Genomic DNA, 27,998 nt, shown 5'->3' on the forward strand with positions numbered 1-27,998 from the left:
TGCGCTTGAAATTATTGGTACTCCCTTGAAATTTTCCTCAAAATCCCTTTGGAATTTCACTCAAAATTTAATTTTCACGGTATTCTTTTCGGAATTATCTTGGAACTATCTGCAGGATTCACTAGAAATTATTCGCAGAGATTTCTTGGAATACCCCCCAGAAATATTTTGGAACAGTCCTCAGAATTCAATATCCATGAGGATCTTCTCGGATTTTTTAGAACTCTCCGAAGAGCTCTTTTGAAATTCGTCTTAGAAGTCCACTGGAATTATATTTACAATTATTCATGACTTTTTTCTCTGAACACCTTGGAACTGAAATTCCTTTAGAGTTTCAAAAATTATTCCCGGAATGAGCTAGAAATTATCCTCGAAATTCGCTTGAAACTTCACCTAAAATTCCATTGGAAGTTCACTCAAAATTTGATTTTCTCGGTATTATTTTCGAAATTATCTTGGAACTATCTGCAGGATGCACTAGAAATTATCCGCAGAATTTTCTTTGAATTCTCTCCAGAAATATTTTGGAACTGTCCTAAGAATTCAATATCCTTGAGGTACTTCTCGGAATATTCTAGAACTTTTTTTTTTCTCAAAACACCTTGGAACTGAAATTCCCCTAATGTTACAGAAGAATTTCCTCTGTATTCTCCAGAAATTCTTCCCGAAATATTCTTGAAATTATCCTCGGAATTTCCTTGAAATTTTCCCCAACATTCCTTTGAAATTTCATTCAAAATTTGATTCTCTAGATATTATTTTCGAAATTATCTTGCAACTATCTGCAGGCTTCACTAGAAATTATTCGCACAATTTGCATGGAATCATCCTCAGAAATCTTTTCTTTTGGAACTTCTCTTCAGAATTCAATACCCTTGAGGTTCTTCTCGGAAGTCAAGTTTAAGTTGTCCGTCCATTCACCAAAACTTCAGCTAGCCTCTTCATGCAGTAGATTGAATCTTACACCAGAAATGTTCAATACAAACTTGCCCCCAGAAAATGTTATACCAGGAAATTTCAATTGACCAGAATGATGCAAATGATTCACCGTTAATGTTCAATAAAATTGTTCCACCAAATAAAACTTGCCCCTATTGTCAGATTTTTCAGCATAAATTTTCAGTAAAGCAGCTTCCCTCCAATCATAAGAATGGTACAAATTTTACACCAGAAATTATAATTGAAGCAGTGCACAGTGGTTGAAAAGTCCATTTTGACGCTCTTAATTAATAGCACCATTGAGAGCGGATTTAGAGTAAGGACGTCTTCAACAAAGTTGATGAGTATGACATGCTTCATATTTTGAAGGCATGGGTTTTGTGATTAATCCCCCTAAAAGTGAAATGAAAAATTTATTTTTTCACAATGTCGAGATAAATGGTTGACGTTTTCAGCAAAGTTGTAGCAAAAATGATTACAAACAACTTTGCTGTAGACATAAAAGTCCTAAATTTCACTCAAATCGAGATAGAGAGCGTTGTTTGAGGACGGACCCCGAAAAACACGTTTTTCATCAAAACACATATTTTCTTTAATTTTAGGTCCTCATTATGTTCAACAAAGTTGATTGGTATACTAAAATACACATCATTCTAGAACATACTATACCTGCATCATTTTAATAGGATGAGTTATTGATAAATTTTCTTCTATTTTCCTCATATTTTGGACTTGCGTATCTTTCTTAGGTGCAAAAAGGTGCAGATGAAATCAAATGCATCTAAAACTACATTAAAAGAGCTTTCAAATGGTGGTTAATTTGTCCGTCCACAACCTGCTGGAGAGCTATGATCAAAACAAACACCCGTAGATAGGCTTTATAGAAGTCATGTCAACAACAAGGGGATAGTGTGTTTTATACCGCGTAATAAATTCGTTTCCATAGTAACCGACTCAATAAACAAATTTCCTACTTCTCAGAGATTATCAAATTCAAGAACGGCACATTTTCTTTCCAAAAATTGCCCAGAAGGCAAAACTGAAGCATCAAGAATGAAAATTCAGCTAAACTTGTGAGTCGATAAGTGTTTTTCCATAGTGCTCATCACTGTTTTTCATCAAGCGTGAAGCAATTCTAGATAAACATTTCAAAAGCTCTCATCTGCATTGATCGATTCTCTTCATCGACTTTCTCTTCCGTTATTAACTCAGCTTCAAAACCTTTCGCTATTGTATTTCACGTTTTGGATGCTAGATAAGAATCTCCTTTATTAAACTATGTTGAATAATTAGTACGAAATCTGTTTGCATAGCAGTGGTTATCAAAAGAGAAAGTCGATGAAGAGAATCGATCAAAGCAGATAGGACCATTTGAAATGTTTATCGAGAATTGTGAAAGTATATGAAAGCATGTAAGATAGAAGAACTGCGGAAGCCAAGTGAAGGAGAGAGAGACTAATTCTGTCAAAGAAACCGGACAGCAGAGGAAGCTACGAGATCAGGGCTTTGAAGTAAAATGACATTATCTGGAAGGGCTTAATTTCTTTTAAATTTTTCAATTCATCGTTAGATATTCAATTTAAGTTGAAATTGATAAGCGTGATCTCTTATCACTCTGGTCAAAAACGAGTGGAGGCCGATCATCAAAATTCAACTGCGTTTATAAGAAGGTACTCCAGTGTTATGCCATAAATGTTAATATTATGCCGGATGTGGCTGCACATGTCGGAAAACCCGTGAAAACGATGTGCGACTTTTTTTGAAAAGCTCTGGACCAAACATGCTCTTGCATGGTTGTCAAGTGTCACGCCGAATATTTCAGTAAACCGTTTACGCTTCCTGAAAACGTTTTAAACTTGCTTCCGTCTACTTCTGAAAATGCAAAAAGTGTGGAAGAAACGGAAGGTTGTTCCTTTCGAAGAATGTTGTGAAATTCAGTTTTAGATGCATTTGATTTCATCTGCACCTTCCTGCACCTAAGAAAGATAAGCAAGTCCAAAATATGAGGAAAATAGAAGAAAATTTATCAATAACTCATCCTATTAAAATGATGCAGGTATAGTATGTTCTAGAACGATGTGTATTTTAGTATACCAATCAACTTTGTTGAACATAATGAGGACCTAAAATTAAAGAAAATATGTGTTTTGATGAAAAACGTGTTTTTCGGGGTCCGTCATCAAACAACGCTCTCTATCTCGATTTGAGTGATATTTAGGACTTTTATAATTTCAGCAAAGTTGTTTGTAATCATTTTTGCTACAACTTTGCTAAAGACGTCAACCATTTATCTCGACATTGTGAAAAAATAAATTTTTCATTTCACTTTTAGGGGGATTAATCACAAAACCCATGCCTTCAAAATATGAAGCATGTCATACTCATCAACTTTGTTGAAGACGTCCTTACTCTAAATCCGCTCTCCATGGTGCTATTAATTAAGAGCGTCAAAATGGACTTTTCAACCACTGTGCAGTGTTGGGAAAATATCAAAAAATCAAATCTCACCAACGCCCAAGATCACGCTTGATTTTCGTAGACAAAAATCAACAATCAAACAACTGCGGTTGATTTGGCAAGCTGTTATATCGCAGCTCGGAATATCAAGCTAACAAAACTCACCAAACTGATTTTTGCTTTACACCCGAATGCAACCGAAACTTCCATAACGGCTTGCAGCAGTCCCTTCGTGTCTGCCATCGGTGAAGAATAAAAAGAGATAGCAAACTATGCTTTCTCTTTCTAAGAAAATGATGTGCAATGGAATCATTTTTGTGTGGAGTCAACTCTCAGCTTGATTTTTGCACGTTGTGAATAGTCTCTCAATATCAAAGGAGCTTGTAAAATCAATATCAAGCATGATATTTTGTTCTAATATCACGCGTGATATTGCGAGCGCATGAGAGCGAAAAAATATCAATTGATTTCTTATTTTGCCAACACTGAATTGAAGTTTGTTCCTCTATTGAGCAAAAGGATGCAAATTTGAGACCAAACTTTTGCTGAAAAGCTTGCCCATCCATTCACCAGAACGGTGCAGATTTTCCTCCAGAAGTTTTCAATATAGCTTAATTTAAATAAAGCTTGTGCCTTCATTTACCAGACCAGTGAAAGTTTTCCACCAGAAATTTTCTGTTGATTTCATTTACTAGAGCGATACAAATTTTGCACCAGAAATTAATTTTTAATAAAGCATTCTCCTCCATTCACCAGAATGGTGCACCAACAATTGCCAGTGAAGTTTGTTTTATCATGCACCTGTGTGGTGCAATTCTCAGACACCAGAATGGTGCAAATTTTCCACCATAAATTTTCAATGAAGCTGCGTTCATCAGAACGATGCAACTTATGCACCAGAAAAATGAATAAACCTTGCTTCTACATTCACCACAGTATTGCGAACGCTTCATCAGAAATATTCAGTTAAATGTGCACCTCCAAATTTTTAGCGTGATTCAATTTTTCCACCAGTGTTATTCATTTTGATTAGTCCCTCCATGATTGACGATATTTTTACACCAGATATTCAATAAAAAACTTTCTCTTCGATTTACCTCCACGAAGGTGAATTTTTTTAAATTAACCCTCTTCTTTTATCCCTCCATGAACCACCTTGAAAGAAAAAATTACTACATAATTTTTTTGTATTTACCTAAAAATTCGGGGCGACCCCAGCGTAGTGGTTAGCATCCATACCTCTCACGCCAAAGTCACGAGTTCAAATCTCACCCCCGGACAAGTCACGAATAACCCAAGAGCGTTAAAGTGACTATAAAAAAAAAAAAAACCTAAAAATTCATTGAAGTTTGTCCCTTCATGCACCTTTGTGGTGCAATTTTCAGACACCATCTCAAAGGAATTGACGTAATAAAAGGTTTTCAGTGCCCTTATAGCATGAAATGAAGTTATTTTACCTTCAAATCAAGTTATCAAGAAAACAAGTTATTTTATATCGTAATTTGGAAATGTGGAAATAAACATCTTCTTTATAAAAGGAGGGGCAATTGCCCCACCTTGCCCCACCCTGTGCACGCCAGTGCTTCGCACAAGCCATTTGAAGTTTGCATGTAAATTACTATGGGAAATCTCAGCTTTTTGTTCATTGCCTTCTAGTATTTTTCTATATTGAGCAGCGAAACAGTTCGATAGCCATTCTTATAGAAAATTTTCTCAGCTACAAATTGCTCACGATCATTTCTATGTAAAACGAGACAGGAAAAAGTTATTAATTATTTAAGAGATTGGTAAACTTAAGACATGATCAAGCAGCTGCTCTGTAGGCAACACTGTATTTTGCAGTGTGACATAGTAGCCATGATTTTTGTTTCCTATTCAACGCCCCAGAAACACCAATGTTGCCTGCTTAGCAGTTGATTGAGCATTATCATAAGACATCAGCGCATTGAACCATTGATAACTTTCGATCCTTGCATTTATTCAAAAAGTGGTATTGAGCAAAGTTGTAGCTGGGAAAATTTCCTACAAGTACAGTTGAAAGCTTTTGAAGCAGGCCGATATGGTGAATTATTAGATAGACATGAAAAAAAAAAACTTGGTTTTACCATAGTAATTCCCATACAAACTTCAAATGGTTTGTGCCATCTCAGTTTCTCACCAAATGGGTTCAAAAGAGGTTAGTCAGGATCCGATTTGGAATCGTTTAAGTATTGTGGAGCGAAAATTTCAAATTTTGCATCACTCTAATGGTGAGATTTGATTTTTTGGTAATTTTCCAACACTGATTGCTTACTTTAACTTGACTGCTCTGTTACACAGAAGGTTGCTGACTTTGGAAAAGTTGTTCGGATGAATACCAAAAAACCCGGATTTCATTGTTACGTTCCAACAGTAATTGTAATGTCAGGCTCATTTTGATTTCTTAAGTTGTTTTGCCACGACTAAGATCTAGTAAGTTTGCCTAAGTTTTGTGAACATGTTTGTCGTTAAGCATCTCCAACTATGGATAGAAAGAAGATTGATGACGATTCTGAAGATGTCCTGCAAAAATATGACGAGCGATGCAAGATTGATTCGCTAGTGTGAGATTTTTTGTGCGTCTAGAAATAAGATTTAGATATGTCGCTCCCCTCAATATTACAATTGTTCATTTTGGAGTTTAATTTCAAAACCATTTATTTGGTTAGCAATGGTTGGAATGGAGCTGCAAAAATAATCTCGTAGTCCTACGTCAACAATGCGGTCGTGTTTAGGACACAACTCTTAACTTTATTTTTCACAGACGAAGCATCCCCCACTGGAAGAAAAACCAATTTCCCAGAATCCAGTCAACGTTGCCAATTATCAACATTTTCTCCAGCAAAATCAACAAAGATACGACCTTCGTCGCATCTTCCGTGAAACATCGCACATCCCACAAACCTATTTTCCAGTAGCTTGGCACCCATGACAAACATCATCTTCCTTACGTTCACAGGTTATTCGATTGTAGTGCTTTCCGGTTGGTGGGCGGGGAGAGGGTGAGAGGGAAGACGAAGGAAATAAAAATTGCTGTCAAGCCCCAATTTCTGTCACCCTCGAACAAAGGCCATGTCGTCATCGTCGTCGTTGTCGGAAACGGTTTCCTCGTCTGTTGATGTACGTTCTTCGGAACCTACGCGAGTGACTTCCCACGTGTGTACGACACGATTGGATATTTTTCCTGAACCTGGCATAACCAGTGCCGCTCGCGTCGCAGCTTCCACCCCGAACGACGAAATCAAACACCGACATAAAGAGCTCAATTTTCGGCAGAAAACAAATCACAAAACGTTGACGTGGTGCTTGCGGGGTGGGTGATGTTTCTCGGGAGACAAGCGCGGAATTTGCTCCGCTGCCATGTGGAAGGAACATTGGCTGCGTGGTAGGACTTGCTTTTGCTTGCCAAGCCGAGAAGGAAGCTGAACAAACGAGGAACAAACATCTGCTGATACGAAAAGCAAACTCCGGTTTTGTGTATTGAAAATTAGCTTTCTTCTCTGAAGTTCGTATGTTGGGGTGGGGGTTGGGTTTTGAATTTGAAATGAACGAAAATAATGGCTCCCTTATTACCCTTATTTTGCTTTAAAGCTGCTAATCAGAAGAAAGCAGTGCTGATGTTGTGGGTGGTCGCGGGTAGTCATTGACTACTGAGCACTAAAACCAATAACAAATTTGGTATTCTTGGATGCACCACGGCTTTAAGATTATGACAAATGAAGCCATATTTCTACTGAGAAAATGGATTCAAAATTTCACCAGGAAAATCTCACCAGTGCTGTGGTTGTGGGTGGTCGCGGGCATGCATGTCGTACACAGTTTTGGTTACGAACTGCTCATTTGCTAATAACATTGCACATATTTGACGAAACATAGTTGTTGCAGTAGATATAATCAGGCGTCGAAAATCATTTGCATTCAATTCAAACATTCATTTACATTCATTTGTCTCTAACTGGAAGCAGGTTATAACAGAAGTAGAAAGAATGGTCGTAAAAGGACCAGTAGATGAATTACTAATTTCCTTTGACTAAAGCTGGAATCAAAATACATAACTGCAAATTTTCTACCTTGTTTGACTCTTATTCCTCTTCAATCCTTGCTTGGACCTTAGCCAATTCCCCAATTCCTCTTCGATCCTTCAGATTCTTATAGTAATCTGCTTGGAAGTCGATTTGGATAAAACATTTACTGCCGCCATGGCACCTAAGCGTAAAAGAAAAGGACAATCTCTTGATACCCCTTCTGATGAAATTAATTTGAGCAATCAATTTGATTTGCTCACGGATGATGAGCATGATCCATCATGCTGGAAAAAATCTTGTAAACTTTCCCGGCTTAATGCCAAGAAGGAAAAAATTCCCCCTAATGTGATAACCATTTCCGATATCCATGCTCTTCGCACGGAACTTTTGAACTTCGTGAAATTTAAGTTTTCACTACAAATTGGCCGTTGGGGTGAATGCCGTGTATTGGCTGAAACCAGAGACGGATTCAAACGTCTTCTCAAGTATCTTACTGAGAAGCAGCACAAATTTTCTACTTACGACACCAAAACTGAACGTGTATTCAAGGTTGTCATGAAAGGACTGCCCAGTGGTGAATTCCTGGATCAGATCAAAGATGAACTGGCAAAATTACTTGGAGTTGTGTCACTCCAAGTAATCAAAATAAAAATGAAATCCCGTCCTGGCGATTCGCGCAACGGGATTTATAATGATTTTTATTTAGTTCACTTCAAGTCTAGTGAACTAAACAACCTTAAGGCCTTGGAAAAAGCCAGCCTTTTGCTCCATGTCCGAGTGAAGTGGGAACACTTCAAGAAGACTGGAGGAAATTTCCAAAACCTCACTCACTGCCGTAAGTGCCAAGGATGGGGTCACGGAACAACATGCCAGCTAAATGCATGAATTGTGGTGATTCCTCTCACGCAAAGGACGACTGTCCTGTGAAGGTAGATTCAAAGAAATTTAAATGTTCAAATTGTGGTGAAAACCAGAAATCCAATTTTTGGGAATGTAAGACTCGCAAAGCGATCCTACAATCTCGTTCTAAGTGACAGGTAGGAAACGTTCCACGTTCCCGACCAGGTACAAATTCCTCTGCTGTTAACAACGGTCAGCGAGGAACAAATTCTACATTCGTACCCGTAAGTACAAATATCACCCCTGGCTCAAATTCTTCACTTATTCCTACTCTCCTCGCTGAAAACAATGTTCAGCGAGTAAATTGAGCTAGGGGAAATGACGGCTTCGGCATGACAGACTATTTTCGGCAACCCAAATTGAAACACTATTTTCACCAGTGCTGCACAATTTCGACAATACACGGTGATACTCAAAATTCTGCTTTGGTCACTCGTTTGAGCTAACAGTCATCGTCAAGGCAAACCATGTCAATTGTCAGTGGCATTTTTGTCAGTGACGAACATGTGCTGATTTGTTTATTAGCTAAATTTAAAATGAAATTAAATGTCTTGAGGAAAACATTCACATGGAGCCATTAAAGTGAACAAGCATCTACGTCCTGAACAGCTTGGATAACAATAATGTGACTCAAAATGCAAGAAATTACCCTTTCTGTTACCAGGTGAATCTTTGTCATTGACGAAAAAATGAATGAGATTTTGACAAAGATTTTTTTGAGGATCAAGTCTATCATTGACTATGTGACAAACAATTTTGTCAATATCGCGCAAAAGTCTGTCAATGACAATGACAAATCTCAGCACTGATTTTCACTGGATTTTCTTACGAAAACACTTCGCTGAATGCATGCAAACGATTCTTTATGCCTTCAGCTTCAATTTGACTATATTTTTACCACTGAGAAAAAGCAATCGAGCAGGGTTTTCTTGAAATGAAACACACGCACTACAAATTGTAGCTGATTTCGAGTTGCCGATAATAGAACAGCAGATTTACATGCAGTTCAAATGGAACGGTTGCCGAAGAAAAACTGGTTGCCGACAATACTCGCTCTCACTATAGAAGATTGGAGCTTTGTAAAAGCGTTTCAAAACAGTTTTCGACAATTCTTTCGACTGAAATTGTTAGAGCAGCTGGCAGCAAAAGATTGTAAACAAACCAATACTGCATATGTGTGCGTTCCATAGAAAAAAGGCTATAGAAAAAAGGTCGCTGCTTAGGTTGCCGAGAATACGTAAATTCCCCTACCTATACTGCTATTGTACCGGGTAGAAATCAAAATACTAGCCAACGTAATTCTAACGGAAATTTTGACTTAGGAAGCATTACTACTCCTAAAATGGATTTTTTTATGGAAGTCATTAATTCAAGACCAGCAATTGAAATGGCCTTAAGTCTATTTTGTAAACAAACCTTGTAAGGCCATTTTCTCGCGACCGAAGTTCGCAAAGGCAAACCAACATAATGAACAGGTAGGAGAAATTCTCCTCTACCCGATTGTGGTTTTGTGTCGTTCAATTATTGAAATGATTACTGATATGCTTAAATCTAACTCCATGTTTGATGCTATTCAAACTGGAGTAAAATTTACGAACAATATCGTAGTGACTTTGAAATTCAGTAATTTATTTTAAAGCATTTAATAATTTAAATTGGAATGCTCGATCTCTTAAAGATAATGAAGACGAGCTATTTAACTTTTTGAGAGTTCATAAGGCTGAAAGGGACGCAAATTATTTCATTTAAAGAAATGATCGTCTCGATGGAGCCTGTGGTGGCATTGTCATAGTCATTGTCCATAGACGAATCAAACATAAAATTCTTTCTTCAATTGAAAACAAAGTTTTCGAAACTTTGGGAGTTTCTGTTGATATAAAATTTGGACAACTTACGTTTATAGCTGCCTATTTGCCATCCCAAGTAACAATTTTGGTTTTATGAGGGTAATGTAGACCATGATTTGGACTTTTAGCATGCTTTAAAACCACTATAAAACTTGAAATGTTACTTATTCCAACGCGCAGGCCAACAAAAGAAATTTTCTTAAGGGTGACCTTCAGTAGCTTACCTATCACAGGTCTAAATTCTTCATTATTAATGATTTTAATGCAAAACACCGTTCATGGAATAATGCTCAAAGCAATTTCAATGGTAATATTCTGTTTGATGATTGTTCTGCAGCTTATTACACCATACAATATCCAAACAGCCTAACATGATTTTCTTCGACAAGAAATCCCAAATCTATTGATTTAAGACCATGATTCATGTCAACTTTGCAGCCAATTGGTTTCCCATGCTGACTTCGGTTCTGATCACCTTCCAGAGCTTTTAAAATATCCCAAGAAATAATTTCTAATCCCAACAGCTCTGCTTTCAAATACCATAGAGCTGATTGGGAGCAATATCGAACATTTATGGAATACAACTTCGATCCAAACATTCCGTTGCAAACCAAAAATGATGTTAATTATGCTCTTGAATCTTTTACTACTTCTATAGTTGAAGCAAGAGTTTCCTCAGTAGAAAAGTGCGAGGTTAAATTCGATTCAATTATAATAGACGACGATCTTCAGCTCTTGATCCGTCTGAAAAATGTCCGTAGGAGACAATATCAAAGAACACGTGATCCCACCATGAAAGTTATCTGGCGGGATTTGCAAAAACAAATTAAAATGTGATTCTCTGCCCTGAGCAGTGTTCGGAAAAACTTAAAAACTCAAATCTCATGCATGAGTTTATGCACCTATGAGTTTTGCCTTGCAAAATTCAACGTCGCAAAAATCACCGATGAGTTTTCAGGTTCAAAAATTCATTGCTTTATATTTTGGCGTTATTCATTGTTATTACTATTGTTTGTGCATCAGGAGTTGAAAAACTTACACAACATACATAGGCATGATATCAATTGACGTTTGAGTGGTTTTAATGAGTTTAAAGCTGGAATGATTTTTCGGCGTTGTGAGTGTGAGTGCGTGAATATGCATGAGAATCTCAAGCTTGAATTGTGTTTGCCGCATTCACACGTGAGTTTATTCTCGCAGGGAGGCTCAATGAATAAGATTTGAGAATGATTTTCCGAACACTGGCCCTGAGGAACAAGACTTTTGAAAATAATGTTTCGAAATTAGACCCGAGCTCCAAACCCTATCACCGATTTCATTGAACGCTAGGTATCACGTCAATGAGATGCCACGGAAAACCACATCTTTCTACACTACACTCCGGCCAAAGCCACTTCTATTGTGGTTTTGCTGGGCTGTCAACGGTGGAAAAAATTTGAACTGATTCATTATTCTTCAGCCCTGCCATATTTCAGGGGGAAAATCCAGCTTCGCCTCAGTTCCGCTCAATTTGGGTTCTGCAAGAACACATCTCCCCCGCTCTCTATACGTTGGTTGCTGCTGACAGCACCCTCCTTCCTACCGGCTGACCGAGCAGCGATGGGAACGACATTCAACACACGGAGACCAGAAAGAAAGTTTGCAATGTTCAATTTTTTTTTTCTTGCGCTGCTGCTCGGATCCACTTGTTTTCGGGATGAGGACGACGACGACGACGACAACCGGCGATGGAGGCAAACTATATGACTGTATGTTGAAAAATACCGAAAAGCCCCGCCTTCGTCATTGTTGTCGTCCTTCATGAGCGAGGAAGTATGAGGAAAACTCATAAATAAATTTTCCGCTTCGCGTTCTCTTCGCAGTTTCGGATTGGCAGGACGGATGGGGGAGGCGATACGCTCCCTCACTAGGTACCTTGTAGTACCAGTGTAGGGAAGTTCTTGCTCGGATGGGAACAAATGTTAAGTTGTCGTCGATTTGCGACCTCCGTTTTGGCAGAATATGGCCAAAGACTGAGACAGCTCGCTTTTCGCTTCCGGAACTGACGACGACGACTTGAATAGTCGAGTGGGTTTTGCACTGTTTCCCGGTACTGATCGAAGCACTAAACGAAACGGAAAGGTTATGAAATGAGATTTGCTGCTTTGTGGTTTTGGACTAGTTTTCGGTTGCACAATATGATGGAAATACTTGAGAGCTCTTGGATGGAATGGAAATGTTTGGATGATATTGAATGGGTGGGAACTGAAGTTTGTTTTGATATTTCCTTGATTCACGATTGCATTGGGGATTGAAATTGATATTAGAAGATATGTTTCTCTTTTTCCCAGTGGGTTTTAAGAGAACTATGTTCATTATAGAATGTATTGCAAAATATCGATGGTACAAATGGACAAATCGTGGAATGATTAGAAGTGGGACAAAAATTCGAATGAGCAAATGGATAAGTAGTCCAAAAAAGACATCTGGCTGCATGATCAAATCTTATGTGTGCATAAGGAGTGGTTAAAATATCCTAAAATTAAAAAAAAAATATTGACGATGGTTGAAATAAAGTGATTCATTTGTGGAAGTGTGAAGACCAGCATGGGCAAGAATGCCAAATCCGTGAAATCACTGGATTTCAATCCCGCTGACATGGATACCACGTAACGGATTCCGGAAGAGGAGGCGATCTTCATCCAGTTTAATTCTGAAACAAGTATGTATTGAATGCGGGGAGTGGCCTAAACTCACGCTAAAACATCGGGAAAGGAGAGAAAGGGACTTTGACCGTCTTTTTACTGACCAACTCTTTTGCAATTTCTAGACAGTATTGTTCAATATTTGAACAGTTGATTTCAATCCTGATGAAGGAGCTTCAAGAATAGAGTTGTATCTGTACAACAGTGTTGCGTTTAACCCAGTGGCATCTGCTGATTTTTCTCAATTTTGAAAAAAAAAAGTTTCCACTTTTCCCATCGTTAGATGTTCCAGATCGTCTTGATCTAGGTTTACCTACGGTCAGGCCTATTTTAATACGAAATCTTTTTAGTAAAGTTTCCTTTTCAGTAAAATGCCACAATTTTGCTCTGGCTGGCCATTACTTAATACTCAGTTGATATGAGATGTGGAGAAAATATTCGTAAAACCTAATCCATGCATGCAACGTGGACAGTCCAAACTGGAAACTATCATCGTTTGTAGAACCACAAATGTAGCATCTTTGTGCTGCTTTCGTTGATGTTACTGAATTGCGTACTTTCCGTCAAAAAAAGTGATAAGCATTGCATTTTCCTCAATTGAAATTTCGGCTGTTTCATTTACGAGCTGGATACGTAACGGACGGCAATATCGTGTTGAAGATAAGCGAGGATTCTGAAAAATGCACTGCTCACCGCTTTGAGCACGGATTGGGTCGATCGATGTTACCAACATTTTGTAGTCTGTTTTAGTCCCATAATCGAAGTTAAATTTCTGCTTAACGTCACAGTGACTTAAACTACCACCAAATCCCCACTTTATGGTGAGAACAATGCTCTGTAGTTCACTGTCGGACAATGCATCAAGTCTATCGACATTCGCCTCAATGATTCTTGAAGTGGTATGATTTAGCTGCCAATACGTTATGATAATTAGGATACAAGTTTGCATTCCTCCATTAAGCTGTGTATCTGATATTAAAGTTCTGTGATATTGTCAAATTATCATCTAACGCCTCGTTTATTGCATATGGCACCAATTTCGGTTGATGCATTCTCCGCAAAATGGAAACAATTTTTTTTGCTCGGGTAGGCTTCCCGAACTATCAATGCTTCATTTAGTTTCTTGAGCTCACGAAGTTTCATTTGAGCTGCATAGCAAAGCTCACTTGCTGTTCCCGGCGTAATTGAGATGTCTAAAGGCCTGTAGATTTAAAGAAATACTTCAAGTATCCTCATCAATTAATGTTTGAGTTAGGTAAACCAGTATGCGTTTGACTAGAATTGTCGCATTAATTTCCCTTCGCTCAATTTCAACTTCTATTCAATGTTCATACTGCCGTAGTCTAGCGGAACTATCAACTTGCTCTGTTCAGACCTTTCTCTAGCTAATAAATTATCACACTAATATCATAGCATTTCCAACCAACTCTCAAAAAAAATAAGATTACGGGCCAAATTCAAGAACCTTGGACTGGATTACCAGGATACAGTCACTTTGATGAACTTAATATTAAGAGATGTTTGAAGAGATTTTAGAAAGAAATCTGGAGATAACAATACGATGAATGTAGAAAAAAATGAGTGAAAACTCAAACAATTGAGTTCTTTAAATATGAAACTTTGAATGAGTATATAATCAGAAAACTTCCTAAGCAATAAGAAAACAACATTGAATTTGTGATGGCTGTATCGGAAATACATTTCATAAGTGATAATTTGAGTGCTTTTTCAAAAAGGCGAAAAACGCGGAAATGGTTTTTTAATATTTTTGTAAAATATGTAACACATACTACATAAAAACTATATACGATATCAACGGAAATACCCTAAGCTACAATATGGAACCAATGTTTCTTATTTAGAAAAAGCACAGCGAGTAAATTTATTCTTTATATAATACTATCAAAGTTACCCGCATTATCAATGATACCCCGTTTTACGGTAGTAGTATTTTAAATTCTGAGAAGATTTTCTATAGAATTCCAAGTGAATTTAGAGAAAAGCTCCAGGATACTTATGAGCAGAATTTCAAGACACTTCTGAGGTGAACAGCACGGAAATTCTAAGGAAGATTCAGGCTGATTTTAAATATAATTATGAAAGGAAGCTTGAGTGATTTTTTCCAAAGTGAACCAAAGCAAATTCCTCGAAATTTTCGATAGAAGTCTTAGAGAGAATCTTAAATTTATTTTAGAGAAACTCTGAAAAGGATTCTGTGAGAGGAAACGATTCTAAAATCTGTGAAATTGTTAATCGGAATTTGCTGGTCACTATGTAATTGAAAACAGTAGATATGTACAGCTATCCCCCGAAGAACGCGTTATCCGCTGAGTTGTACCCACCGCCTTTTCTCGGCGGGGTCTCAACCAGTCGGTCTGATTTTTTTGCATGTGAGTTAGGTCAATGGAGAACTAGTCACTCGCAGAAAATCAGAGCGCTTTATTGAAAACCCACCGAGACAAAACGGTGGGTAGAACTAACGGTGGGAAATAATATTGTAGTCTCACTGAAAATCGATCAATACTGTCAATTTATCACAAGAATTTAACTCTTTCAGTAGTAATTTGTGGTACTGATTGTTTACTGATACGATTGTTTGATCCGAGTCAAAAGGATCCACCTCCTACCGTTGCATGATGGGGAAAACTGGACAAAAAATACATTTTATTTTGTAGCATTTCCGAAACATGCTGAAACAAAAATATGGCTCATATCATTTGTATAGGTGAAAAACCTGCGGAATCAAATGGAAATAGTTTTATCCTGTATCCCTTCATACAGGAAGTAAGGAAGGAAAAGCGAAAAACCTAAATTTTCTGTATTCTCCCCAGAATGATTTGGCATTCGACAAGTTGTTTGCCTACAGAAATGGTATGCACTATATTTTTAATTTCAGCGAATTTCAGTGGTACACAATTAAATGTATTTTCCGATTATTTGTCCTCATTGTACGTTGGAGCAACTAGCAGCAGTCTTCAGGCAATCTGTTCAATACATTGTCCGATGCGAAAATGAGTTTCGTTACCACGACATCGTTATTAACTTGAAGCCCATGCTGATGCTCGATTTCATCCGATAGACTCTCTATAAATGAGAGAGCGAGATATATTTATAAAAAATCGATCGATGATATCGGGTTGCTCAGATTGAGCTTAATGCAAAAACTTGCCATTGAAGAGGTGAGTCTCCTTCCACCCCACCGCTGGTTGTCAAGGTCCGCCGTCCGCTGCGAGGAAGTTATTCTGAACAACGGCAGAGAGAGGGAATTTTTTTACTTTTTACCGCTGACGATGATGTCTGGCCGGTGGCCACGCCGTCACATGCAAAATTGAGCGGAGGCGCGACAGCAGCGCTTTTCAATAACTTTACAGGTTCAAGCAGAACGATGCGCAACCAAATGGTACTCGATTGTGACAACCGGGTTAGGGAAAACTTTTATATCATGAAAACAGTAATACAATTATCATTTTTTATTGGAACATTTTTTTTTTAATTTTTAATTAACTTTTTAAAAATACTTTATTTTATCAGATTTTTTGAGTTATATCCCATCGATTGGTGTAGTTTGATTTTAATTTCTTTAATAAATGACAAAGTTATAAGCGTTCAAAACCTAACACCTTTTCGTGACGGTCGCGATTTACTCCCTGTACCTTCCCGTAAGACGTAGTATACGTCAAAATTAATCATCGTTCGGTGTTGTTTGTACCAAAGTTGCTTAAAGCATTTCCACAGTATTTATACACTTATATTATAATATTCTCATCAGATAAACCACTGGGTTGCCGTAACAATCCAGTGGGGTCAATGGTGGCATGGGTCTTGGCTTATTTTTAAGAATTTTTGTTAGTTTCCAAAAGGGCTTTGCACAATCTGGGAGAGAGCGGATCCTGTTAGCAAAGTACTGGTTTCTGAGGTCCACCAACCTGGCTTGGATGGTTTTGTTAGGCGATTACAGTGGGTCTTAAGGACAGGCAGACCAGAGCGTTGGTACTGCCTTCGGATGGTGTTACGGAGTCTTATAAGGTCTTTGGTAGATCTGTCAAGGTTCAGAGTTTGCTCACTTGTCTGGATACTGGCACGTGTTGTTCCCTGGCTTGGGATATCGCCTCCTCGATGGAATGCAGACACCGATCAACGTCTTCGGGCGTCTCTGGAAGGACACTGTAATCGACAGTGGAGTCGACACAGTGTTGGAACTGATCCCAGCTGAAATGATGGTAGTTGCGTCGGGAAGCTTGGAATCGGTTGACGGATGAGCCCACTTCGGCTACCACCGGATAGTGATCTGAACTCAGCTCCTGGTGGGTCATGTTGCTGTTGAAGATGTCGATGATGGAGTGCACGCCGGACCGACTCAGCCGGGTGGGAGTGTCCGGCGCCAGGATAGTGTAGTGAGCCTCTTGCAGGTCGTCGTTGAGGATGGTGCCGTTTTGATTCCGCCTTTGGTTGCCCCAAGCTTGATGTTTGGCGTTCAGGTCACCAGCGATGATGAATTTTGTACGGCGTCGTGTTATCTTGACAATATCCCTCCGCAGATCTGCCGCGGATCCATCCCTGGCGTTTGTTTGTTTCGGGCAGTAGGTCGCAATCATGCCGACGGGTGTGAAGACTTCTACTCCCAATGCTTCAACCATTTTCAGCTGGAAACTGGGTAACAGCCGGCAGCAGATGTTGTTCCTGGTAGCGATGGCCACTCCACCACCTCCAGAGCTTGTCCGATCCAGCCTCACGAGCCGGAATCCAGGAATAAATACGTTCATCTCCGGTTTCATGTGAGTTTCGGTGATGATAGCGATGTCGATGCTATGTTTGTTGAGGCAGTCAATGGACTTGCTAATTTTGCTCTTGAGCGAGCAAGCGTTCCAGTTTGCGATTTTGATGAGCTCACGGTCCATAGCTGAGCATGAAGCCACAGCTTGGAGCTGGTCGGATTTGCTTTTGATGGTTTTGGCAATGTCGTGCATCTTGAGGAAGATGATCATTAGTTCCGCTGCGGTGAACCAAGAACCATCGTTCATTTCAGGCTGCGGTAGGGACAGTCCATCCTGACGCCAGTTTAGCCCAGGGGCTGTGGGGAGATCCTGCGGCTGTGGACCAGCAGTCGTCTGTTGACCTGAGTTTGTAGGGGCTCCGGAAGTTTGAGCTTGAGTAGCAGTAGCAGTGGAACGAGCAGCAGCCAATCGTTGATTGAGTGGCAGCGGTGGCAGCACTGGAATCGTTCGTCGTCGAACCTGTGGGAAGTTCTGATCATTCATTTCCGGCGCCTTCTTGCGGCCGGGCTGCTTTCTTGTGGCCGGTCGATGCTTTCTTCCGGATCTCGATGTACTCGGCGCGCTTCGGGCAGGCCTTGCGAGCATTGGGTGACTCCACGGCTGACCGGCTTGTACCGCTCCCACTTCACCACAATGTTGAACAGGACGCGGATGCCTTGGAGGTCGATCAAAGTTGTTGAGTTCTTCTCAAGGTGGACCAGTTATAGCTGGTCGCGGTACTTGACGGCCTTGTTGTTGCGGGCCATCTTGTGAATTTGGACCGGCTCTTCCAAGAGGACGCCTGTGTCCATGTCGTACAGTCCTCGTGCAAAGGCCTCAAATTCCAATATCAATCTGAGGAAGAAATTAACCAGTAATAGACCCCCATACGGAAGGAGCAAATACACAACTTAACAGCAGCAGTGAAAATGTCGCACATTTCCGAGGTCAGTTGTTTATAAACAGTTGCTATCGCGTCGTCAGCTGGCTTAACTAGGTGCTTCGCGAAAGGTCGAAGTAAACATTGGTGAGTAAGCATCCTACATAGCCGTTCCTACCGCGAGGAGCATTAATTCTTGTTAAAAAAACAGACCGACTTTCCAAGAGAAAAACTATCTGTCTCGCTTTATATGTACATACTGGAGAAAAACTATTGTGTAGAGTTTAAGTAACAAATTCATGTATAAAAGGTTTCGAAAAATAAAGAATCGGGGCAGTTGTTCTGATGAGTTTATTATCCGAGGTTTGCTAGGTGCGGACGAGCACAGTTCCAACCTCAGGATAAGTGATTCATCAAAGAGCTTTTTCCATACAGTAGAAATGGAATTGCACTGTCTTTCATTTTACGGAGAAAAAAAGACCACGTGAGTTGTTGCTCTACGTTGGACACTTCAACACGCGAGTGAAACATGGATGCGCAACGGAGTATGGGCGCTTCACTCGCAGGACCACCTTGAACGGCTAAACAGCCTCGATGTCGTGGGAGAAGTACTCCACCTGTACTTGGACCAACATGGCCTGAACCGCGTTGTAATGGTTCAACGCAGGAACCATCAATTTGTATCCTTCCGCGCACAGCTGGATGGTGCACCGGACACCCTTCGTGATGTAGAAGTTTATTTTTTCCCGCAGTCCGAGAGGGAAGCCTTACACGTAGAAGGGTGGCATTCTGTCTTTTTTCGGCGGTCTTGTTGTTACCGTCACCGGTTCTGCACCGTCCTTCAGAATGGAGAACCGATTGTTGTCGAGCAGCTTCTTCGCGGCTGTCGCACTGTCACTGTTGTCTTCAGGCCTAGATCGTTTCCCGGGATTGCCGGCACTCGTGCCACCGCGTGATTTTTTACCCATGGCTGGCTCAGCAAGAGCGTCACTATTCAACGCGAGAAAAAAAACGGAACAACGCAATCGAATGAACTGGCAGCGAATGAGTTGAGGCACATTAAAGGGTGATACGGTCAAAATTTGGTCAAGGGAAAACGCGTGTAAATCGGTGAAATCGTTTATTTAAAAAATCAAATTAAATTTCTTTTTCAAGTTCAATTAGTATAAAATTCAGGAAAAATATTCAGTTAGGCTTCCGCTTTTCCAAATCCGAATTGCCGGGCCTTACGCTTGACCCCTGCCATCAGATTTTGTACAGCCACCTTGTCCACCTTCTTCGCCGCAGAAAGTCAGTTTGCCTTGAACTGCTGCTCGCCCTTAGCAGTTTTTTTGGTCTTCTTTAGGTTCCGCTTGACAATAGCCCAGTATTTCTCAATTGGGCGGAGCTCTGGCGTGTTGGGAGGGTTCTTGTCCTTGGGAACCACCTGCACGTTGTTGGCGGCGTACCACTCCATGGCCTTTTTACCGTAATGGCAAGATGCCAAATCCGGCCAAAACAGTACGGAACAACCGTGTTTCTTCAGGAAAGGCAGCAGACGTTTATTCAAACACTCTTTCACGTAAATTTCTTGGTTGACAGTCCCGGAAGCTATGAAAATGCTGCTTTTCAAGCCACAGGTGCAGATGGCTTGCCAAACCAGATATTTCTTTGCGAACTTTGACAGTTTCATGTGCTTGAAAACATCTGCTACCTTTCCCCTTCCTTTTGCCGTATAAAACTCCTGTCCCGGAAGCTGCTTGTAGTCGGCTTTGACGTAGGTTTCGTCGTCCATTACCACGCAGTCAAACTTCGTCAGCATCGTCGTGTACAGCCTCCGGGATCGCGCTTTGGCCGTCGTATTTTGTTTATCATCGCGATTTGGAGTCACTACCTTCTTGTAAGTCGATAGTCCGGCTCGTTTTTTGGCTCGATGCACGGTTGTAGACGATACACCCAGCTTATTTGCGGCATCTCGGAGAGAGAGGTTAGGGTTTCGCTTGAAACTACCGGCAACTCTCTTTGTCGTCTCAGCGGCTTCCGGTTTTCGATTTCCCCCCGATCCAGACTTCCTGGCTGTCGACAAACGTTCCCCAAACACTTTAATTACATTTGTAACGGTTGATTTGGCAACTTTTAGCGATTTTGCCAACTTTGCGTGCGAGTAGCTCGGATTTTCGCGATGCGCGAGCAAAATTTTGATACGCTGCTCTTCTTGCTTGGACGGCATTTTGACAACTGAAGAGTGAATTCCAAAATCAAAATAGGAGCAACATTCTACACACACACACCTTCAAAATGAGGGATGTTCAGGTTTTTTAAATGCAAAATTGAAAGAAATACGTCAAGTGATATTGACCAAATTTTGACCGTATCACCCTTTAGTTGAAATTCTAGTACTACAATATGTTTGTTTGGATTCGCTATGCCAGTTTGACAGATAAAATTAGGGGTTCGTGGATTTTCCTATGTTTCGAGGGGTTCATCGATTAGCTTTGGACCGAAGATAGTACCAGAGCTGAGCCAAAAAGTTGAGCACGTTTCTTCGGGACCTTCTGGTCTTAGATTTACCTCTATGGTATAACTTCCGAGCCCTCGGTTTGATGAATGCGGCTTGTTTTTCACTCCCCTTTGGCTTCTTTTGCTTCTTAAACGTCTTTATACCCATTATTGCCTTGGGCCCACGGGACGTTACTTTTCAAGGATCCCACTTTTTTAGCCACGTCTCCAACCGAAGCAATTTTCTTGCGAATGAAGGCTTGCACCATTTTCCGGTCCAGATTTCGGTCAACAGGGTTCGATTTACGTTCAGATTTTTGCTTGTCCTGGAAAGTTGCTTCATCACCATACTTCCGAATTGCGTTTCGAACGGCTCCGATGCCTACAACTTCCAATTTCACTAATTGACTCAGAGAAATGTTGGGGATAGTACACCATTTGTGCACGATCTGCTTGCGTTTTTCCGGAGAAATTCTTCGCATTGTCACGGAAATGTAAAGAACCGAATGTATCTTAAACACGAAACTGTTGGTCGAAATGTAAACAATGATTCAGCGTGATAATATCATAGAGGTAACTCTAAGACCACTGGGTCCCGAAGAAAATCATTATTATTTTTGGCTCACTCAGTACCAGAACAACGGTCCCAAGCAGTCCCAAGCTATTTCACTCACCCCTGCATGTTCTGCATGAATCCACACACCCCTGATGTTATCTGTCAAACTTTCATAGCGAATCAAAACAAACATAGTGTAGTAATAGAATTTCAACTAGAATAGGGTACGTTAATCGTTTGCTTGGGACCAATAGGCTACTTAAGTGGTGAGCCAATTTAAAATCGTTAGTTTCGTATTGATTGTTGATAATATGCTGTTAACAAGTCATCTGAAACAAGCAGGGGTATTTCAAAGTCGTGTATGGACATTCTGGGACACCTTATATACTATTTAACCATCGTTCAACAGCATAAATTAAAATTGATAAGATCATGGAAATTATCAATTTGAATTCGTATTTAAAAATAATATTCTATATTATGTCAAAACTAGTCGCTTATCAAGTTATTTTAATGTTACATGTATATGGCCTCCACATTTGGTTTTTGGTGAACGAAGAGCTGGAAATTAATATAATAATTTTGTAATTTTGGTATTAAATTTGTTCTGCAGATTCCTCTGAAAAGATTACAAGTCATAATGCGAGAATCAAAATCTTTTCAGAGGAACTGATCATTGATCATTATTTTTATTCATAAAAATTTGAAATTTGACTCCTTCTGAATGGGGTTTGGACTTTGACCTTTTTCTAACTTCTTCTTGACTTCGTCAGTTTGCATCAAATTGTTAGCATTATTTTTATTGCACTAATATGCTACATTTTTTTTCTCGGAATTTTCGTTTCATTCATTTGGAGGAATATATTTGGTAAAAACCATTTCATTTCGTTATCTCATATCGCATCTCCTTAGCTATGTGGAATTCCATTTTGTTGTATGATTGTAAATACGTTGTATGTATTAAAGTAGTTCAATTGTAAACTATCGGATCCATATAAACGCCTTTTTTGTGTTACCAATGATTTCCAAATAACTTTTTCCCATAACGACACTAAAGAAAGACACGTTATTGAACGGAAGTAATTAGAACCCCAAACATGGTAAATAGTATACCGGTGGATTTTAACACCCTCCAAGAGTGGGTTGATTGGATCAAGGGCCCCGACAGAAGATGTCTCTGCACTGCAACCCGGTCAAACCCAGGTTTGGACTCCTGAACTTGTCGACAGACAACATGAGAGTGTTTGATATTCCGCTGACAAAGGAAATGATATTTTACGATGGGTTGAAAAATAAGTGCTTTATTTGTAAATCCAAAAGATATCGACAAAGCATTCTTAAATTACGACATTCCAGCGAAAGACTGCTAACTGTTTTTTTTTTTTTTTTCATTCTACTCAAGAAACTGTTCAAATCGATAATGCACTCATGCCCGCCGACGGTAAAAGCATAAACTCACCTTTCTTGGACACGAAGCCGCACGGATGGTCGAACAGGAAATCCCGAAAGTAGTTACAGTCCGGATCGATGCCGGGCTCCTTGCACAGGCAGGTTGGCCGAAAAAACGGAAACGCCTGCAGCGTCCGCAGGGCCGCCTGACATTTGGTCACTGTCACCGTGCTGCAGGCCACTGTGGAGAGAGTGAGAGAAGAAAGGAAAGGAAAAAAGTCAAAACGTTGATTAGCGTTCAAAAGAGTAGGGGAGATTCTTTGCTTGCTCTTTCCCCATCCATCGTGTGCCGTACGGCCACGATTCACGTGTCACGCGCTTTTGCGTTTTTTTTTTACGAGTCAATGAAATTTTATGCTATTTCAAAGCTCCATTACAGGATACTCAATTTCACATCAAACGGCTGCCATGCCGCGGGGTATTCGCTGCTAGCCGTGAGCATGGGTTGGATTGACAGGGCGAACGAACGGACGACGGTCGGTGGCAACTGCCACCGATGGATCAAGCGAATTAATTTTCAATTAAAAACGACGACGATGGCGACGGCGGCGAAAAAGTGACGTTGAAATTGAGATTTTCTCAATTATACACATCAATGGGCGCCGATATGGATTAATCGCCCGAAGCGCCTGGTGGCACGTCAAGCGGACATGATGGCTTCACAGGAATGATTTGAGAAGTTTATTAAATTAGCCCGCTGCTGGTAGCAGCAGATTTGACTGGATGAACCATGGCTCAGAGTAAGACACAGACAGGCAGCACTTTAACTAATCCCACCGAAATTCCGCACTGTTTGAAGCATAAATTCTATTTAAGGGGTGTTCCCACACCCCTCTCCACCAGATCGAGAAGCAGCAAATGAAGATTTATTTTCGTCCTGTCGGTTTCAAGTCGGCAGCACTAGAAACATACTTCCTTCAGTTACATCATCCATCAGGCAGACGGTGGGCGCTCGTGCTGGAAATGTTTCATTTGTTCCTCCGAAATTTGTCATAAAAGATGTAGTTTAGCTCGGGTTTTGACGCGCCCGGCAGGGTTGCCAGATCGGACAATTGTTGTTTGTTTCGGAAATCGCCAGTAATTGTGTGATGTTGAACATCGATTTAGAATGTAGGATTTTTGAATGTTTAGTTTTTAATTTTAATATCACAATCCTGCAAACCCTAATATTTAAGCCGGCTGTTCTCGAATCGATCTTACTCAACCGCACAAGCAAGCGACATTCGTTCTGAAAGCAACTCTGATGTTTCGGGCGAAAAAAAAAAATCTACAAAGCAAAAAAAAAACGAATGTCGTGGTTCCATTTGGCGAGGTTGACGTAACCGAGAACGGGTTAAAGAAACCCAGCTCTCACAGCTAAGGTTGGTTCACCATCAAAAGAAAAAAAAAAAGCATATAAATACATTTTCCGTGTGCAGCAGCAAATTTTATGGATCAATAAAGAACCTTGAATAATTTATAAGCTTTGTAAAACCGGGACTCGGTTGGGTGGCGGTACATAGCGTTGCACGATGGTTTGTAATGGAAAGCACAGTAGGTGCTTCCTTCATTGTGCAATCATTGGCAGAGGGATGCCAGGGTGAAATACAATCCGAGTTATGGTTGCTCTAGAGCCGTCGCGGTAGAACTCGGAACCGGAAGATGTACGCTTCAAGTTCGTCGATTTCGTTCAGTTTGACAACAACGTTTACATGCAACTATTTATGGAAGTGGGTTAGTTACTCAATCGAAGGTAGTAGGAAGTAGGTTTTCGGCCCTTCAACCTTGAGTTTCGTGTTCAAGCAATGTGAATTTTATTTTCTCGGAAAAACAATTATGTTTTGCGCCTTAAATTAGCTCATTTGTGAAGTTTGCTCAATCTTGTTAATGTTTTCCCGTTTTACTTTTTGTTTTGGTTTCTCGGCAGCAAACAATTACCGTGGGTGGCAGCTTCTTCAAAACAAAAGAAAACGAAAGCAATCAGACTGGAATTCGTTCATGAATGCGAGAAAGTCTTTTTGATTTGACTAATTCAGAGACCGCTGGCAGTCAATTTGTGTAAGAAAAAAAAAACAGGCGAATAACGCTGATGGCCTTGATGGAAAATAACTTTCCTATTTACTTTTGCTGTTCGTAAAGTGTATGCAAATGTACTTTTGAACGAATATAAGATCTACAAAAACGAACCAACGGTGCCATTTTGATTTTGTATATTTGGAAGAAATTCAAAAAAAATTTGGCTACTTAGCGCAAATTTTTCGACAATAGTACTGACCAAAATGGCTCATCTAATATAAATGACATCTGACATCATAGTTGTAGAAAACTGAATTTCCTTTCCAGAAAAAGAAGCACATTGATTAAAAAATCGCAATTTTTTGAAAAAAAAAAACTGGTGAAAACTTTAATAACAAAATAGTTTCTTTTAAAGATTATGAATTTGAGATTATTTAATCAAAATTACTAACCTCTATTGTATTGGACAAAATGGATACTTGAAAATTACCCAAAATTGTAGAACATCATCCGTTATGAATTTTTTTGAATTTTTTTTGTCGCATTATTTATTAAGGGATCTGTTCCAGTAGGTGACCGGACATTAGTCATAAGTACGATTGTCATAAAGACGTTAGCCACAATATACGATAGCCATAATGTACGGTAGCCATAACAGACGTTAGCCATAATTTTGTTGTATTGAATGTTTTAATCCATTTGTAATGCAGTACCCATTATATTTTTTTTTGTCAACAAGCCTGAACAATTTGTGTTGCCAAAACCGAACGGTTTTATTTTGAAATGTCTTTTATGGTTCCGATGGTTTTGGACCACCGAAAAGTAGAGAGACATCATCTTCATGATCAAGGCTTTAATAATTTTTATTTTATTAAAAATTGTGATCGCATGGAGCGTGTATTTTCGCTCCATGCGATCACAATTTTGAGTAAAATAAAAAAATCTTCCAAATCCGTTTAAATTGAAACTCGTCACAAAATCAAACTTCTTTGTAATTTTGTTGTCAAAATGAACCATGGCAAAGTCGAACGGGTACTCTACTCACAAATATATATTTTTTCTCTATAGAAAAATGCAATGAAAAGGCACAAATAATTTCTTGCTTTGAATTGAACCATAACAGCAATTTATAAAATAACGAATATTTTGAATGGCTCGAGTGACACTTGCCTTTGATAAAAAACACGTCTACTGAGGATTCATATTTATGAAAAAATCATATATCAATGAAACAGTCATCGGTCGTCATTGAAAAGCAATGCAACTATGTTCTGTCAATCTAATTGACTTTTATTGGTTCTGTTGTCTTGTGAATTTTAGCTAAAACGGCCTCTTTTCTGATTTTTATCTCTCAATCTATGAAATAAACACGAAAACTATGTTGGAATGAAACTTCTAGAACAATATGAGAAACATTATGCCGTACACTACACATTTTTATATCATATGGGTGGAAAATTCTTAGAACAAATACTTTAAAATTCTTCACTTTTTAAGATATCTTCGAGCATGAAACTAAGTCAAATTTCAATAAAATCACTTCGAATAGTCAACCTTTGGTTACAAAGTTGATACATGACACATTAAACTTTGCTATGAAAGTTGTTACAGCAGTTTTCGTTATTTCAGTCTCGAGATACAAATATTGTAAGCCGTAAATTACCTTAAAAACATAAAATTAACTTGAAGCACCTCAAAATCATCACCGATTTTGCTGAAAATTTACACAGAAGTACAAATTAACATGACGAACAGTAATCACGGTTGACCCGTTACATTCCGAACATTTCGTTTAAAATGAACAGGTCTACTGTTCATGAATAGATATTCATAAATGAGTGAAGTGTCAGACACCTTTGCCGAATAAGAGTATTCAGTTGAGTAGCACCAAATTCATGAACGAAACGAAGAACGATGGTTGAATACAAAAAAAAAGATCACAACAGTTCTCCGAATGTCGCGTTCGATGATTGTATACAACTTTGAACTGCACATACCGTATGCGTGATAATGTTTGCACCATTGAGCAATGTTAAAATTAAAAAAAATATAAAAGATTTCGTTTTCGAGTTATTTTATTTATTCAAAGGGGGGATGTTTCTCAGAGTCTTAAACTATGTTAATCATCGATCGAGTTTCCACTTGCTGCAATTACGGCCTCTACACGCTTCCGGAATGCACGGCAGGTTCTAATAATGTAGTCTGGATCCATTTCTCTCCAGGTACGGGTCAATGTTTGTTTGAGGCTTGCTGTACTCGGGTGGCGTTTAGAACAGGCCTTGGCCTGCTTGACGCGCCATATTGAGTAATCCAGCGGATTAAGATCGGGGCTGGATGGCGGCCACATATCCTTCGCCCAGAACGGAAGATGTTCCTGCAACCACTTCTGAGTGCGGTTCGAGGTGTGGCACGGAGCCCCATCTTGTTGAAATACAACATTTGGCTTCGGACCGTACTGTTCTTTGATCCACGGAAGAACATACTTACTTAAAATCCCGATGTAGACCTCCGTGTTAACCTTGTCGCCTTCTGGAATGAACACCGGGTCCATTTTTTGCCATCGGAAGCCACCAATCCATACACCATAACGCTAGCAGGATGCTTGGTCAGATACACGTTCTTGTGCTCGTCGGCCACGTATTTTACCGGAAGAGAACTAATATTCCGATCGGATCTGGAATTTGATACGGGATCGACGGTAAACATGCTCTCATTGGTGAACAGGATTACCGGATTTTTTCGCTTAAGGAAGTTCAAGATTTTCTTGCATCGTTCGACTCGTAGCTCCCGGATGTGGTTGGTAATCATGTGAGTTTTTTTCCGTGCCCTCGACTTCCTTTACGATCTTCCGTGCCGGAAAGTCACTGATCCCGTGTTCCTTTACCATTTTCCTTATTGAACGCACTGGATTCACCCGAATCTTCCTTTTGATAGCAGAGATAACCCTCGGAACCCGAGCTGACCTCGGACGACCTGTGGCCACCTTCGCGGATAGTTGTCCTTTCTTTTCTCGGTC

General features: G+C 39.7%; 1 protein-coding gene across 4 annotated transcripts in view; it reads right to left on the bottom strand.

The window, feature by feature from the left end:
- Gfrl (Glial cell line-derived neurotrophic family receptor-like) overlaps positions 1-27,998 on the bottom strand; it is a 933,561-nt gene that overhangs the window by 203,863 nt on the left and 701,700 nt on the right. For all 4 annotated transcript variants that reach the window (XM_065235011.1, XM_065235009.1, XM_065235012.1 and 1 more), the window contains exon 4: positions 22,998-23,168. In XM_065235011.1, the coding sequence (XP_065091083.1) occupies positions 22,998-23,168 (171 nt within the window). The remainder of the gene's footprint in view (positions 1-22,997; positions 23,169-27,998) is intronic.

This window comes from Ochlerotatus camptorhynchus, unplaced genomic scaffold (assembly GCF_037179485.1).
Source record: "Ochlerotatus camptorhynchus isolate MF236.1 unplaced genomic scaffold, CSIRO-AGI_Acam_v1.1 ptg000457l, whole genome shotgun sequence".
NCBI classification, from domain to species: domain Eukaryota; kingdom Metazoa; phylum Arthropoda; class Insecta; order Diptera; family Culicidae; genus Ochlerotatus; species Ochlerotatus camptorhynchus.